Source organism: Tachypleus tridentatus, chromosome 1 (genome assembly GCF_004210375.1).
Source record: "Tachypleus tridentatus isolate NWPU-2018 chromosome 1, ASM421037v1, whole genome shotgun sequence".
Lineage (NCBI taxonomy): Eukaryota > Metazoa > Arthropoda > Merostomata > Xiphosura > Limulidae > Tachypleus > Tachypleus tridentatus.
This window is the reverse complement of record NC_134825.1, coordinates 63,311,904-63,329,415: the sequence shown is the minus strand read 5'-3', so window position 1 is coordinate 63,329,415 and position 17,512 is coordinate 63,311,904. Positions and strand designations below refer to the sequence as shown.

At 34.7% G+C, this 17,512-nt stretch overlaps 1 protein-coding gene across 7 annotated transcripts in view; it reads left to right on the top strand.

Annotated features, from left to right (window-relative positions):
• Nucleotides 1-17,512, top strand: part of LOC143250437 (uncharacterized) — a 112,183-nt gene extending 94,671 nt beyond the window's left edge. For 2 of the 7 annotated variants that reach the window (XM_076500931.1, XM_076500942.1), the window contains exon 5: nt 2,049-3,678. In XM_076500931.1, the coding sequence (XP_076357046.1) occupies nt 2,049-2,422 (374 nt within the window). In that variant the 3' untranslated portion in view covers nt 2,423-3,678. The other 5 variants (XR_013028189.1, XR_013028190.1, XR_013028191.1 and 2 more) reach the window with 5 other exon arrangements.

Sequence of the window (17,512 nt, the reverse complement as noted above, 5' to 3'; positions counted from 1 at the left end):
TCACTCTTGTAACGCAGCCATGGTCCCGAAGTTTGGAGTACGAGCTTGTAGCAACGAGACTCAAAACAAATATCTCTGAATTCACGATCCAACACGATAGCCACGATGTCACGTTTTACATATGGTGGAAAAACAAAATATTATTTGTTATATTTTGAATTACGGATACAGGTACATTGAAAAGTACAGGCGCAGTACCATAACGTGGGGGCCCGGCATGTACCTTTTATCTCTTTTTTTTTTCGTAATCTGAGGGTCGCGGGTTCGCATCCCCGTCGCGCCAAACATGCTCGCCCTTTCAGCCGTGGGGGCGTTATAATGTGACGGTCAATCCCACTATTCGTTGGTAAAAGAGTAGCCCAAGAGTTGGCGGTGGGTGGTGATGACTAGCTGCCTTCCCTCTAGTCTTACACTGCTAAATTAGGGACGGCTAGCACAGATAGCCCTCGAGTAGTTTTGTGCGAAATTCGAAAACAAACAAACAAACCATAACGTGGGAAATAGTCTTAGCACCTGCTGTTATCTGGTTAAGCATATTTGACTTTGGTTTCATCCGTACGTTCTTAGGAACATTTTTGAGAGTTGAAAATTTTAAAAGGTCGAGAATTTGGTGATCGAAGTCATTTAACTGGATACAGTTGCTAATTAGGTTTTAGAGTGGGTTAAACCAATAACTTGTGAAATTGGTTTAAAACGCATATTTAGCTTTGTTTTCTTGTAACAAACACGTTTAATATCAACATATAACTTTTGTTCAAAATCCCTGCAGTTATGTGATCAACTTACCAATCTTCTCACAGAAAGAAAGTAAAACTGAACACACTGTAGCTACTTTTATTTTCTCTCTCTCTTGTACATAGCATCAGTCGTCTAAGCTTTTACAAGTAACAGTATTTTTCTGGCAAGGTTAGATGATCAGAGCGTTAAACTGATGAGGAATATTTTACTTCGTGTACCGTTTACACTTATTTTATGTTATTTTAGTGCGAAATTCGATTCTGTTTTAAGTGTGATTAAATTTGTTTTTTGTGTTCTACACGTTCGTAATGGAATATAATATGCACTTGCAAGTTTATTGATCAAAGTGTAATGTTAACCAAGTGATATTCTAATTGTACGATACAGTTCTGTTATCGCGTCCACTCTTGAGTATGGGTAATGGAGTGTTTCAATATTAATAATCAGTGCATTAATATAAGCGGATTTTTATTTTGTAAACTGATAGCATTTAGTAGACTGTCTCCTGTTTAATACACGAGTCCATTGTATGTAAATATTTGTATTTGTTGCTCTTCTGAAAATAGAACTCGGTTTATTTTTATATCTAAAGTTTATGTTATGGTAGAGAGTGTTTGTTGTAACAAAACCACATCGAGCTATCTGCTGAATCCACCGAGGAGAATCAAACCCCTGATTTTAGCGGTGTAAATCCGTAGACTTACCGCTGTAATGGTAAAGGGAACCAACATCTTAGATTTATAAGCTAATGCTCTTCGTCTGTGAATCATAGGATCCATGGCTCCCGGCTCGTTACAAAAAAAAACACCCACTGTCAACTCTTGGACTACTCTTTTACTAACGAATAGTGGGACTGACCGTTACATTATAACGCCCCAAGGTCTGAAAGGACGAGCAGATTACGAGGCGAGTGTCTTAACCACCTGGTCATGCGGGGCCTTCTTATAATTTGGAGTAAAAATAAGATTACATTAATTCTGTTTTCATAGTTTTTTAACATATGTAAGATGTCAGGTGCATTTCTGTTCAAAATGATACGAACAGTTGAGGGCTTATAACACTAAACTTCTAGGTTCTATTACAGAAGTAGACACAGCCTAGATGGTTAAATGATTAGCTCTACATGAACAGAAGAATGAAAACATCATAATGTAGCCGTGGTAATAATGCAAACTTCTATGGAAAAAGTTTAAAACATCAAAACACACACACACACACAAAACAATTGTTTAATGAGAGTCCAATAAAAAGCAACGATATATGATTATGTTTTTATATTAATTTATCTGTGCTACTTGTTTTATTTGCAGCTGGTTATGAAGAAGTGGCCACAATCGCCAGACCACCAATAGATATGCTCCCGAAAACGCCAACCACAAATAACACTGGTTATATTATTTCGGCTTTTCGAGTGTTTCCGGGTGAAGATCGTGAAAAACTCGAACGTAGCTGGTTAATGTGGACAGGTGCGAGACTCATCTACAAGCGATTACCTCGACGATTAGGTTTGCGTCGGATAACTTTCCACAAAAAAATTTGTCCCGAACGAGGGATTACTTATGTGCTTCTTTGTGAATGTGCTGCCCTCATGGAACGCGTAACAGAAGCTTGTGTATTCGTGGACCAATTGAGAGCAAGATGTTGTGGATACACCGCTCTCTACCGTGTAGTAGATATTTTCTGATGACTTTTGTACTAGTCAAGGGGACAAAAGCTGTGATTGATTAAGTGCCATTTGATTTGGTGAATAACTTCAAGAAGTATTTGTGGAACAGTTTTTAACGACAAGTTATGGATATTTTTTAAGAAAACAAAGTGTACAAGTAATTGATAAAATCACTACTAACATACACATAAATATCTCTTTGAGTGTGTATGTAAATGTATTGCTTGTTGGAATGTAGACTATCGCTGTAATTTTAATGAAGTTTTCTTAATGAGCAAGTCATTGAACTCTTCACTGAATTGCTCATAAAATATTACTGATAATCTGGTGGCAACTTTGTTTTTTATTTGTTTTTAAGCATAAAGCTTACACATCGAGTCATTTGTGCTGTGCCTACCACGGGTCCCAAGATACGATTTTTTAGCGTTATAAAACTTCAGGCTTAGTGCTGAGCCACTGGGAGGGAGGCCATTTTGTTGGCTACTGGACTTAAAATAAACAACTTCACAACAGTATTTTTAACAAGTAAATATGCCATTAATGCTTGCACTTTAACAGAAAATACGCATTTAATATGATTCAATCTAAATAACTCGTCTAACTTAAAATGGGAGAAATTTCAATCTTAATGACTGGACCAGTTTATAAGGAGGGTGCGTGTCTTTTAAACCAAATCCTACCACAAATAATTCGGTGTTGTAGAAACTGGTGTTGAACTGTTACGTGTATGTGTTTAGCCTCTGCTTTTCAAGCTCATAAGTGCTAGTTTGACTGATATATTGAAGTGATAAACGTAAATGGCAACTATAATATTTTCCAACACTTACGAGAGAGTATTCAATAGTTTTAAAAATATCACAGCTATTAATGTTTAGCCATCATAATGAGCTTCTTATTTATCATTGACCTCATTATGATTATTGTAATGCATTGTTTTTATTATAAAAATGCCATGTTCTTCAGGTGGGCCCTCTGGTGGCTCAACGATAAGTCTGAATGCTTATAACATTAAAGATCTCGTTTCGATACCCGTGATGAGCAGAACACGGATAGTCCATTGTGTATCTTTACTCTTAGCAACAAGCAATCGATCTATCTTTTAGGTGGATAATTTTTAATTAATCCAATTAACCACTTTTATAGAGGTGAGATAATTACGAGAAATAATAAAGCTCTCCTTACTTCAGTCTCATTAAAACTTCTTTATAATAAAATAGATTTGCTGTTGTGAAAGACTTTAGTTAATAAAAAGGAACCTTTAGAATGAAAGAAAATTACTAAATATAATATTCGCTTCCTACTTTTTCCCGGAGTGGTTTGTAAGCTGACGTGTTCTTGAATAATTTTGTTAAGCTGACGTCATGAAAAATAAAATACCAATGCTATTAAATGATATTACCATATTTTAAATTATCTAAATACTAATAATGAAAAATTATAATTACCGATGACTGAATCCATGAAAATCCGATTAACAATTTAATGGTGCAACTCCTTCCTTAAGATTGTCGAAGAAGAACTACTTATAATTTGAAGAGAAGCCAAACACTCATCGGAAGTAAAACGCGTAGAAATGATGATAAAGAATAAACTTACTTGTATAAATGAAAACACTTTCCTAGTTTATTTTGTGCGACGTTTCGAGCAGTCATGCTTTGTTAAACAGTGCCCTGTATAGCTGGTGTTTAGGGCACTCAACACGTAAGCTAAGGGTCGCGGGTTAAAATCCCCATCACACTAAACATGCTCGCTCTTTTCAGCCCGTGAGTGCGTTATATTATAATGGTCAATTTCTCTAATCGTTGTTAAAAGTGATGACTAGCTGCCTTCCCACTGGTCTTACATTAGGGACAGCTGGTGCAGAAAGTTCTCGTGTAGCTCTACTCGAAATTCAAAAGACAAACAAGTCGTTAGGCAGGACTTAGAAATATAAGTACTGGAAAATAATAAACATATGTTTGTAAAGTAATAGAATAATATTCTAGTAAAATAAAAAATAATCCAGGGAAATAATTATGGCACGGAAAATACTTTGGCATGGGTAAGGTTGATGAAGAAGGTTTAACCAGGAGTCAGAGGAAAACGTGCCTAAAGCAAAGGTTTTACGTAATGAAATTAGAGAAAGGGTTAATGGAGTTTTATAATTATTTTGAAAGTAAATCTTTTGTTTATACCATAAAGGAACTTTATGTTGTCTTGGAAGATAAGACAGTGTTCGAGGCTTTCTTGAGTTAACTTGTTAAGTGGTGCATTTTTCATAACTGAGACTGCTATGTCAAAGGTGTCGTTGTGGTCATGAGAACTGAATGTCTATGAACTGAAAGATTTATGGATCCTTCTCTTACGGATCTAAGGTGTTCATGAAACTTATCACCCAGTCTGCAAACTGTTTCCGCAATACATTTACATAGTTTGTGATACTTGCTACACTGGATATAGTAAATGACAGATTCTGACGTACAGGCGTAATGTCCTGTGATATGGAAAATGTCACTAAGGCCAGTCGTTGTGGTGTTATTTGAAATGTATGGAGAGATATAACAAATTTTTGGTACAATGACGAGTTAGGGCAACGGAGGTGTTGTTGTTATAGTTTAGCGTGCACAAAGTAACATTGTAGGCTAGAATTACGTCTGTATGGGGTACAGGTGAGATATAGTAAATAGTTTAGCAGTGGTGTGGCAAGTAATTAGTAATCTGATGCTTCTGTATGACAATGGCTGCTAATCTGTCGAGGAGATGGTATGTTAAAAGTAAGGGGTTTTTGTCATGTTGATCTTTGTCCTTAGGTTAGGTGGTATTGGATACGTTGTGTACGTGGTTATGCATTTTTTATATGATATCGGCCGAGTAGTTACTTTATTGGAAAATTTCTATCATCTTATGATTTTTGGAAAGAAGGTCTTGGTCCTTAGAATACAATTTTTTGAATAGCACTTTAGGAAAGTTAGTCTTGAATGTGTAGGATGGAAAGAACTATAGTCTAGATAAATGTGACTATCAATGTCTTTATGGTGGTTTTAAGTAAATAGGATGAAATGTAGATGTTGCTGTCCAGAAACGAGGCACTAGTATCTGAGACTTAGTAAGGGTTGGATGGAGTTGTTGAAGAAAGTCAATGAACTTCTGTACTTGGGCGTTGCTTCATGTAATAATAGCTAAAATATCGTCTTTGTAACGGCTAAAGGTACCAGGAAAAATATTATCAAAAGTAGCATAGGCTCATTCCTCGAAATGACCAACAAACAGATCATCGAGGGGAGAAGCCATTTTGTCCCCATGGAAATACCAATAACTTGGTGCTAGAGGTGTTCATTGAGTTCGAAGGTTTTTATTGTGAGAACTAATTCTGGGAATTGAAGGAAGGTTTCTGTGGTGGAAAATTTAGCATTTTATTTGTTTAAAAAAATGTTTCAGCGCTAGCAAGGCGTCATTTTGAGGAGTAACAGAGTACAGAAACAGTAAATAAATTATAAAGATGTAAGTTGCAGGTTTTGCGTGATGAGCGTCTTGAAGGAGGTTCCGAATATCGGTGGTATATTTAACATAAGATGGGAGGAAGATAATCAGGGATAGTAGAACAAAATTTAAGTAATTAGATATTTGTTCAGTGGAGTAATTAGAAGCTGGAAGTATAGAGTAATAAGGATAACCAGATATGTGAATCATGGCAATAATTAAAAAAATTCCTGTTCTAGGATACTCTCAACTTAGATTGTGGATAGAAGACTAGGGAATTTTGACAAATTTTCAAATGGTTTTCTGAATGTGTTTCTGATATTCAGAGACTGGATCTTTGTTGAATGTGTTGTAGAAGTTCTGGCTGTTCAGTTATCCGAGGACTTCTTGTATGTGTATATCTCGTTGCCATACGACCACAACTGCGCCCTTCTGGCTAGTTTAGTCACTATGTCACTGTTCCATTTTTAAGTGAAGATAAAGCATTTCTCTCTTCTTTATTCCTACTCGGTTGTGAAGTATTTTCTTTAGATTCAGTGCATGGATTTCAGTCCGACAAAGATTAATAAAGGTTGCTGTTTGTTATTAAACACAAAGGGCTACATGCTGTGCTTACCACGGGTGTAGAAACCTGATTTCTAGCAGTCTGCAGACACACCACTGTGCCACTGAAGTGAATGAAGGTATTAAGTGTCTGTAATTCTCCTTCTAGAGGTGTCCATTCCTGCTGTCTCAGCTCAATTTGACTTAAAAACACATGTATAGTTTGTTTTATATGTGTTTTGTTTTTTTATTTGGCACAAAACTATATGAGGGCTTCTGCGCTAGCTGTTTCCAATTTAGCAGTGTAAGACTAAAGGGAAGACAGCTAATCATCACCATCCACCACCAACTCTTGGGCTACTCTTTTACCAATGAATAGTGAGATTGATCGTAAGATTATAGGGTGAGCGTGGTTATTATGTAGAAGATTCGAAGAGGCGACTCTTAGATTACGGGTTAAGCGCTCTAATGACCTGGCCATGCCGGGCTAGGCAGATATAGAGTCAGATGTGGTATCGTCAATAGAATTGGTGTTTTATAAAGAGGAGACTAGTAATAAGTGTTTGATTGGATGTTTCGTTCCCCGTGTCGGTGGGTGTTATATCAACAATAGTTTTTATTTTAAAATGTGATTTCAGGTGGCGGCATCTTGAAACTCTTTCTATACTATCTCTAAGAGTGTATTCAAGAGTTTGAGTACCATTGGACAAAAAATTCAGTGCTTTAGAAAACTCGCTTCTTTCACTATCAGAAAATAATATGGTACCAATAATAGTTAAGGCACGTTTAGAGATATCCTATTGTAAAGTTCTTATTACGATAATATCAAGTTTTTGCAACTTGATAAGTTCAAAGTTTCACGGTAAACACTGTTGAACTAATGGATGTACTGTCGAATTCTGATAGCCACTGAAGTTTCACAAATGAGGTGTACATTATTTCGTAATTTTCCATTTCAATTGATTTTTCGTCTCGTTATTTTTGTCACGATGTTCCACGATGAACGTGTTTGATTAGAGCCCATGTAATATTTTTTTCCTTTAACGATTATTTCTAAGCCTAATTACACTGTAACACGATCTTTACTGTCTGACAAAGGGTTCTTTTTTTTTTGTTCGTTTTTGAATTTTGCACAAAGCTACTCGAGGGCTATCTGTGCTAGCCGTCCCTAATTTAGCAGTGTAAGACTAGAGGGAAGGCAGCTAGTCATCACCACACACCGCCAACTCTTGGGCTACTCTTTTATCAACGAATAGTGGGATTGACCGTCACATTATAACGCCCCCACGGCTGAAAGGGCGAGCATGTTTGGCGCGACCGGGATGCGAACCCGCGACCCTCAGATTACGAGTCGCACGCCTTAACGCGCTTGGCCATGCCAGGCCCTGACAAAGGGCGTCTCCTCGAAACATCGCACAAAATAAACCTGAAAAAAAAAATTTAGACGTGTCAGTTTAGTCATTGTTATCATTTCTAAATTTTTCTTGTCACTCTTTGTGGCACTATACTTATTTTAGAATTCTCATCTGAAGTATGCTTCTTGTCTTTATCATCAGTATTGTCAAACGTGGTTTAATTCTCTGTGAAAGTTTCCTATAAATGTTTTGAGGAAACCTGAATCTCTAAAGTAATTCAATTCTATATAGTGTTGCAGGATTATTTCAAATTACATTCAAGTATAGATTATACCATTATTGAAGGTAAATAACAAATCAAAACTGTGACGATTTTAAATAATTCTAAACTCCGTAGCTAATAAGTTAATGAAATATTTTATCTAATATGTTCACTTCGGGCTTAATTTTGCTATTAAAAATATACTTAAATAATTTCCAAAACGTCTGGCACAATTAAGTTTCACACAAAAAACTAACAAACAGAAAACTATCTGTTAAATTTAAACCATTTTCTAACAGAAATATTATGTAGAAATTTTGCTACTTTTTTTATGCAAGGTTATTTATTCTATCTATCCATTTAATTGTAAGTTTAATCAGTGTGCTTAAATTGGAGGGAAAAATAATAAGACAAAGGCGTTTCAGTTGTTAAAATACATATAATTTTGTTCTTCTTGTTCCTCTCAAGAAGCCCCTCAGTGGCTCAGCGGTATGTCTACGGACTTACAACGCTAAAAACCGGGTTTTGATACCCGTGGTGGGCAGAGCACAGATAGCCAATTATGTAGCTTTGTGCTTAATTCAAAACAACAACAACCTCTCAAGACATGCGCATGGGTGAATGTTTCTGGAGTGAAACCAATGACGAGAAACTCACTTGAAGTTAAAATGTATTCTCAAGACGGTTGGGTATGGGTGTTAAAACTTTAATTAAAATAAAGTACGAAACAACGTTTCGACCCTTTTAAGTCATTTTCAGATTAACGGTCCAGGTTCATTTCCTGTTTCTGCAAGTCGTTTAGCTCTTTGTATTTCGATTTTAACACAGCTTTTAGCAGTTTTTTTTTCTGTAAATTATGGTTGATGTTTGTACACATTAAAATTCTTACATAGTTTTATTTTCACAAAATTAGGAATAGTTTTTTTTCCTTTATACACTGTTGGATGAAAGAAATATAATTTCTTCCATCAACAATTGTTTTGGTTTAAATTGCTTAGTTTCGTTAGGATCGCACGAGTGTATACGGTTAACAATGGCATAAAGAAGCTAAGCTCAGGCATAATATGATTTAAACAGATAACACACTAAACAAAGAAACAATAGACTTAAACTTCTCGTGTAATCGCCGTGGAGAAGTAATTCGTGATGACGAGAAATCCACTTGAAGTAAAAGTGTATATTCTAAATACGATTGGTATGGATATTAAAACTTTAATTAAAATAAAGTACAGGACAACATTTCGACCTTTTTAGGTCATTTTCAGGTTAAAAATACATCAACTGACCTACCCTTAATGTGGGTTGTGAAACTAGAGATGTACTGATTCTCCCTGTGTCAAATATTATCTCGATCTCTTTTTAATAAAAGTTAGCTTTCGATGTTTTTTACATGTACAATTATTACTAAATTATAATTTTGATCCAGTTATAGACCGACCAATGAGGTAATTAAATTCGCAGTATATCTATACACACGTGAAAATACCCGTGCAATGTGCAGTTAAACTCACAGTATATTTATATACGCATAAGACTACCAGTATAGCATGTAATAAAATTCATAATATATTTATATTTATACATGACAGTACCAGTACAGTGTAAAATTACATTTTAATGCTAAGTTTAAATATATTAAGTTTGGTTGGTATTATTTCATATATACACACAAGGCTACGTAAGAGATATTTGAGCTAATGCCTCTCATTTTCAACAAAAAGACTCTTCTGCTATTAAAATCAGTAATTATAGTATTTCATAATTCTGATGTGTATTCTTGTTTCTTGGGTTAATTGTGAGGTAAATTAAAATATCTCCAAACAGGATATACAGATGGTAGCAAGTAGTGAGATAAATCTATTCATCCCTATGTTTAATTTCAAAATTGGTGGCTTTACGAATACCTCATTGGTTCGCGCTGCCGTATTAGCTCTTTATTTTTATTTAATAAATTCAGTTACATGTTAGGAGTCGAGACTGACATAGCCACTGTGTTTAAAAACTAAAAACATAAGAAAAACAGCTGTCTTGAGGTTATGTTGTTCACATTACCAGTTAACGACTAGTATCATGTTATTTAATGTTCATCCTCAAGAACTCAGCTACCTGGTGTGTTTCTTCGTTATTAAACTCAATACTCCGCAATGTGTCATCTGTACTCTGCCCATCGCTGGTATCAAAGCCTAATTTTTTCTAGTTATATGCTCTCGGACTTACCTCTGAGCAACTGGGGGTGCTTACATAATAGAAAGCACTGATTTTGTGTGGCACTACGAAATGGTACTATGTATACGGTAGTCTTCGGATTTACAACGCTAGAATCAGAGGCTCGATTCCTTCGGTGGACACAGCAGATAGCCCGACGTGGCTATGTTATAAGAAAACACACACACATTTATACCCATATATTGAAAAATTAATAAGGTGTCATTATCTTTTATCAAGGCATCCATAATCAACTTCGTTATTTGAAAGCCACTATTTGTATGTAGTTATTGTATGAGGTATGCTATTTAATGCGACTTAGCATACTTTTTCATTTCATTTAGAATGTTATTATAATTTTCGTACAGGTTGGTTTACGTACTTTACGGATTTTTGTCTGTAACATTCATGTTTGTAATCGTATTTATAAATGTATTCTATACTAGTAATGATGTACTTCAACCATGTCGTACGTGAAAACTATTCTTGATACTAAACATGCAATATCATTCTTGTATATTTCTTGCGAAAAATACCACAGGGTATAAACCCTTATACATATCTGGCGTATATGTATTTTTATAACATTTTTGAAGCGCAAACAAGTTAGAATTTCGTCATTGTTAATACTTTGTTGTACGAGTAATTAAATAATTTATTAGAAATTGTCTTTCTGCTATGAGATGTTGTTACTGAAATCCCTGTATGTGTTGTTTTGTGTTAACAGTCAGTAAGAAAAAAATAAAGTATCAGATGACTATTTTTCTTTTAACATACTAGTTTTAAAACTAACAATTACAAAACATTTTTTGTTTTTCATTCGTAAATGAAACTGGTAACTTTACAACAGATATTAATTCATGCTTTCTCAGTCCAAGAATGTTTATAGTTAATGGGGCGGTTGTTACTATTACCCCATATTTCATTCCGCCCTCATTTTTCCTCGTCCTTCAGTGGCATGACACTGTGTCTGCGAAGTCAAAGAGCCAGAAATTGGATTTCGATATTCGTGGTGTGCAGAGCACAGACAGCCCATTGTGTAGCTAAATACTTAACCTCAAACAAACAAACAATCAGCCCTAAGTTGGCATAAAATCGAGTCGTATCTGGCTTCAGCTGGAATAAACTAGTCAATAAATATAGAAGTTAGAATAATATTGGCCAGGCATGGCGAGGTGGCTTGGGCGTTCGACTCGTAATCTGAGGGTCGCGAGTTCGTATCTCCTTCACGCCAAACATGCTTGCCCTTTCAGCCGTTGGGGTGTTATAATGTGATGACCAGTCCCACCTTTCGTTGGTAAAAGAGTAGCCCAAGAGTAGATGGTGGGTGATGATGACTAACTGCCTTCTCTCTAGCCTTACACTACTAAATTAGGGACGGCTAGCGCAGATAGCCCTCGTGTAGCTCTGCGTGAAATTCAAAAACAACAAAGAACACAACAGTATTAATTATAATTCTATGTAGACTCCAGTTCACGTATTTGAGATTTAAAGAAACGAGTGCATGTAGATGAAGTTATACATAAACAACTAACATGTTAACTTTAGAGTTTCTTCACGCACATGCTGTTGCTTACTAAATATATGTCCCCCGCTGGTACAGCGGTAAGTCTACGGATTTACAACGCTAAAATCAGGGGCTCGATTCCTCTCGGTAGACTTTACAGATAGCTCAATGTGGCTTTGCTATAAAACAAAACTCACACTAAATACAATCATTTATGTTGAAACTCAACAATGAACTATAAGATACTTAATATGGCAAAATAAGTATTTTAGTTTTTGAGTTAAAAATAACAGTATGGATATTGTGAGAAAAAATAGTGAGGAAAGACAGAAAGATTTTCTGGTCGACTCTAGCACACTTGACTTGACTTCCTTATTGGCTTCAGAACTTCACGTCACAGACCCCAACAATGTAGTTTTAACTAACTGAGTTACAATTTTGAGATAATACATTAGAAACTCTTTTCCTGAAAATAGCTTATAAGGTTGACTTATCTAAATGCAATCTAAGCTGTGATATAACGTATTAATCCCCCTGGGCAGAAGTGTTATTGCACTAATTAGCTGACTACTATACTATAGTGTCGTAATCACATCAATTCCATTGTGTTAAACATTTTTCACCAGAATAAAACTGTGAACACTGAAGGAATTAGAATACACTTTAATGTAACACTGACGTTGGCCGATGATAGCTAAAGAAACAAAGATATACTTTAATGTAACAATGATATTGACGTCGACCTATAAATAGCTAAAAAAGCAAACATGCATATTATGTGATATTGACAAGAGCTTACTGAAGTGACTTTGAAGTCACAATAATGACTTTTTCCACTAACAAGTACGTTTAAGTTTTACATAATTTCATGTGACGCTTTCGAGACAAGATATTTCGGTCCACCTGATATTTTCATGTTATCATGACCGATACTGTTTCGTTTTAAGGGTTGTAGTAATTAGTTTAACAAATATGGCATTTAATCACTTGAAGAAGTGATTTTCGTAAGTACACTCAATGAAAAATTCGAGTTTAACCAAATGTGCGTAACTGAATGAATACTTCTTTGGTATTACACGAGTAACCACGATATGGACAAACAGCAGGACATGTTTTGTGTTAAAGACATTTCATTGCTTACAAATAAATCGTTAAAATAACAACTATGGGTTGAATGTTATTGCTTAGTAGGTTTCTGCCATTGTTCTACTAAATGAAACAATTGAAAAAAAAGTTTTGAATCACATAAAAGTCCATAAACCTAACACGTCACCCGAAAATATAAAGATCGAAATGGACGATTGCTGGGAAATTCTTTTCTGCCAATAATATTGTATTACCAAATGTGATTTAGTTGTGTTGTGATTGAAAATCTAAAGGTATCTGTATACATAAAAGAAAGGTTCCATGTGAACACCAAATATATCTAAAAGAGATAAGTAAAGTAACTGGAGAGCAATGAATTTGTTGAATCAGCTTGATAAGTCGATCATAAGGTTTTAGTACGTTCTAAAGTTTGAGTAGGAATAAAAAACGACACTTATGGTTCTAGATACTTTTTATTTTTATTTTGGTGAAGTCAACTAAAACACAAGTGTATTTTTTTAATTCTATAGTTCATCAGCAGAAACATACAACTAGTGATCGTGTGTGATTCACTATACTGTTTCAACAACTGCAGTGACAGATGCAAAATACATCTCTTTTACTTCTTTGTTGCTCTGAGCCTTTGTTTGTGATAACTTTCTATAACCGAAACATTTACTGTAGAATAGCACAGCATATGTTGTCTATCTTTTTTTTCAAAAACTATTTCGTTTTAACCTAACATATTTTTGAAACACATAGGGTAGGCTGACAAACTAAAATATGGATGTGTTCTTCTCATATTTTCAGTTGCACATTTTATGCTTTCAAAGTATTCAATATTCATTTAATGTTTGTCATACCTCATGATTAATAGTTAAATAATGTACATTTCAGATGACTCTGAACTTTGATGGGTTCCGCAGGTGGTTAAGTATCTTAACTTTTACTCAGAAGTTTCTGTTAATATCAATTTCAAGAACGACAAAAATATATGCTATGAATCTTTATTTGACTCCAATCCGTATTTGCGAATCATCATATGTTGTAATGTTCAGCATTTTATAGTAAATATGAGTACTTAGTTCTCTCTTTAAAACGGCCCGGCATGGCCAGGTGGGTAAAGGCGTTCGACCTTTCAGCCAGAGGGCATTATAATGTTACAGTTATTTCCACTACTCGTTGGTAAAAGAGAAGCCCGAAAGGTGGCGGTGGGTGGTGATGACTAGCTATCTTCCCTATAATCTTACACTTTGCGAGAAATGAAAAAAAAAAAACACTTTTTAAAATAAAAACAAAACAAATATGTCTTGGTTTTCAAATGTTACATCAAACCGATAAGTATACAATGAATTTATCTATGGTGTTTAATTAAACAGCTATCTTTAAAAAGGCTTTGTGTGTTTTAAAAACCTAACTTTGTATCTCAAGTGTGGTTGCCATCTTGATTTAACTATTCTCTAAGGCTACTGACAATTTTTCTTGAGTCTCATTACCTGTTACTGTAAGTGTGTGTATTTTCTTATAGCAAAGGCACATTGGACTATCTGTTGAATCCATCGAGGGAGATCAGACCCTTGATTTTAGCGTTGTAAATCCGTAGATTTGCCGCTATACCAACGAGGGACCTTGTTATTGTAACTATGGCATTGTTTTTTCTTGAAGGGTAGCCTGAAATTTATTTTCATCAAAGTATAACTTTGCAGATATATAAAACTTTTGTAGTTGTTAGATAAAAGCCATCAGCTTGGAACTTATTTTTTTAAAGACATCTCATACACTTATTATAATAAACACAGCACCATTACATGGTTATGTGAGTTAATTATTACATTCACACCATTAACTTAATTACAATTAAAAACAACGCTCACCATTCATTGCTATGGTGTATTTTTTCAGACTATTTAGTTGCAAAACCTATGATTTTCGTAAAGAATGAGATTGGTCTGCATTGGCCCCCCAGTGGCTCAGCGGTATATCTGCAGACTTACAACGCTAAAAACCGAGTTTCGATACCCGGGGTGGGCAGAGCACAGATAGCCCATTGTGTAGCTTTGTGCTTAATTCAAAACAACTAAACAACAACAATAGTCTGCATTGATAAACGTGTCGTCTAGTGACAGAATGATATATCATTTTAAATATGTGTTGATAACCTATATTGGATTCCTGAGTTAATTTCCAGTTTTATTAAATGAAAACAGAATCAGCACTCAGTCAAGTCAAATATGAATAACTCTTACCTTTCACTGCTACATGTTTCAGCATAACGCATGGTAATTCACATACATTCTATGGATAATAATTGTCAGAGGACCGACCTCCCTTGCTTAATCTTTCACTTGTGGGTCGAGCTGTCGTGCATAGCGATCGTAAAAGGGGATTTTTATTCTTGAATTGATTCGATTGCTTTTCAGCTTTGGAACAGATATATAAGCTAAATTTGTATTAGATTATTATTAGTATTTTAAGTATTGTTTTTAACTTACCAGCCAATTTGAATTTACAGCAAACTGTATTTTGAAATATTGTTTTTTCAGAGATATAACTCTGTACTGATTAGTTATATATATAAATTATTTATAAAACACATTCTTCAACTTTTGTGTTTAAAGCTTCAGTAATGCTGGGCACAATTTTTAATATTTAATTAAGTCTCTCCGCTATCACGATTTTATCTAACCCTTCCACCCTTGAGGCTTCGTTCATCAGAAGAAGATTACAAAAACAAAAACGAGATAACTTATAGAACACAAAAATCTAAAAGCATAGATTTAAAGCTAACTACGGAAGCTTTTGCTTAAAATGCGTGAATCATGTTGAGTTAAACTAATTTCCCTTATATTACTAAAAGTGCATAATGTATCATTCTACTGTAGGTTAGCTTCATTGTATAAATCCGCCAAGACTAAAAAAGGTATAAATTACACTTAGACAAACAAATACAATTAGTACCTCGTTTCATAGACTAAAAGGTATGTGTTGGTTGTGTAGTGTTATAATTTATGTTTCACTGCGGGTGTTAAAAGGTAAATAATTTGTTACTTTAATATTTCTTTAAATTTAGAGTTGTAGTTAGCTACAGGTAAAGAACGTTATTCTTGTGAGAACTATTGTAGTAGTACTATTTCGAGTTCAAACATTTATTTAATCGGAATCCTTTTAACGACTACTACGTAAAAGAACTAGGAAATTAACTGTAGGAACGGGTAAATTAATTGACCTGAGAATATTTTGTGTTTGCTTGTAATGAGTAAAATAACAGGTTTACTGCCTTTGTTTAATCTATGAAATACGTTTATTTTTTTCTTGTACTATGAACTACTAGTAACTTCTGCTTTACAGCATTAGAACTAGCGCTGTGCACACGAGCATAAACGCTTGATTTTTGTATTACCAACTTGATTCCAGGTGTATTGTTCTTAGTGTTATGTAGCTTAAGAGTAAATTATGCTTTGGTCTTCACATATTGTTTTAAGTTTCTGATTACAAAAAAAATCTAGGTAGGTAATACTGGGACCGAAAATATCCTTCACAGTAAGGGCACGTAACACAAATATACTTTGCATAATGTTTCGGTGAGAACAGTTTAACTATCTATACTCAATACCAGGTTGTTTTTCACGCTTGGTTCACGTGAGTTTGTTTTTATCTGGGATTACTCGCTCAATTAATCACTACTTTGTAGGAATAAGAGATCAACTGATGATTTCCAAACAAAATAGTAAACTTAAATTATCTTTTGAAATGTGGGTGTTCAAGAATAGTCAATAAGGATTAAATAATCCCCTGTTTGTTAATGTAGAAATAACAATACTACCAGATGACTGGTCTACATAAGTTAAAAAAATCTGCTCTTAAAATCTCTCCTAAAATAACCTTTATAGCTAAAAGTTTAAATGAGCAGCAAACATTGTTTTGGATAAGTTTTTTAAATCTGTATTGTTCTAGTTTCGTCTTTCTATCGACGACTATTTACAGTAACTGGTAATACTCAAACTTCATTCTTGATTCCTATATGTTGTACTCCAGATCTTTTTTGTTTTGTACGAAGTATGTCACTCGGTGATCTTGATTCAAAATTTATTCCTCTTTAAAATGTAAACATTTTGTTTTATTTACGTTTTAACTCCAGTTTAGATTTTGGTCAACAATGGTTCGTCGTGTCCAATGCTGCAACGGTTGGAGTGAACAATGTAGTTACTGCGACCGTCGTCTCACTCCCTGGGTTCTCTTGGAGGAAGTTAACACTGTGTTGCCTTCAACGCCAGGTGTCTACGTTTATGGATGGCTTCCTCAAAGTAAATCAACTCCAGAAGTAGTCTACATTGGCATGACTGAAACTTCTCTCAAGGAAAGAATTTCGCAGATAAACAGAAGCCTACAAGGCCAAGAAATAAATAATTTCATTCAAAAACATAAGGGGTCAATCATGGTTAGATTTCTTGATGATTTATCTGTAGGAATGAAAGACAGTTGCAATTTATGTGCTCACTGGCGAAATTTTGGGGAACTCCCTAGATGTAATTTTAAATGGCCTGGGAAGGAAGATGTGTTGAAGAGAAATGGTTACCTTTGTTCATTGAATGGAATATGGGCTCGATGATTTATACTAAATGTTAGATTAATATACAGAAGATGTAAGTTTTAAACTATTAGCAAGTCAATAAAGAATCTATTTTTAAGTT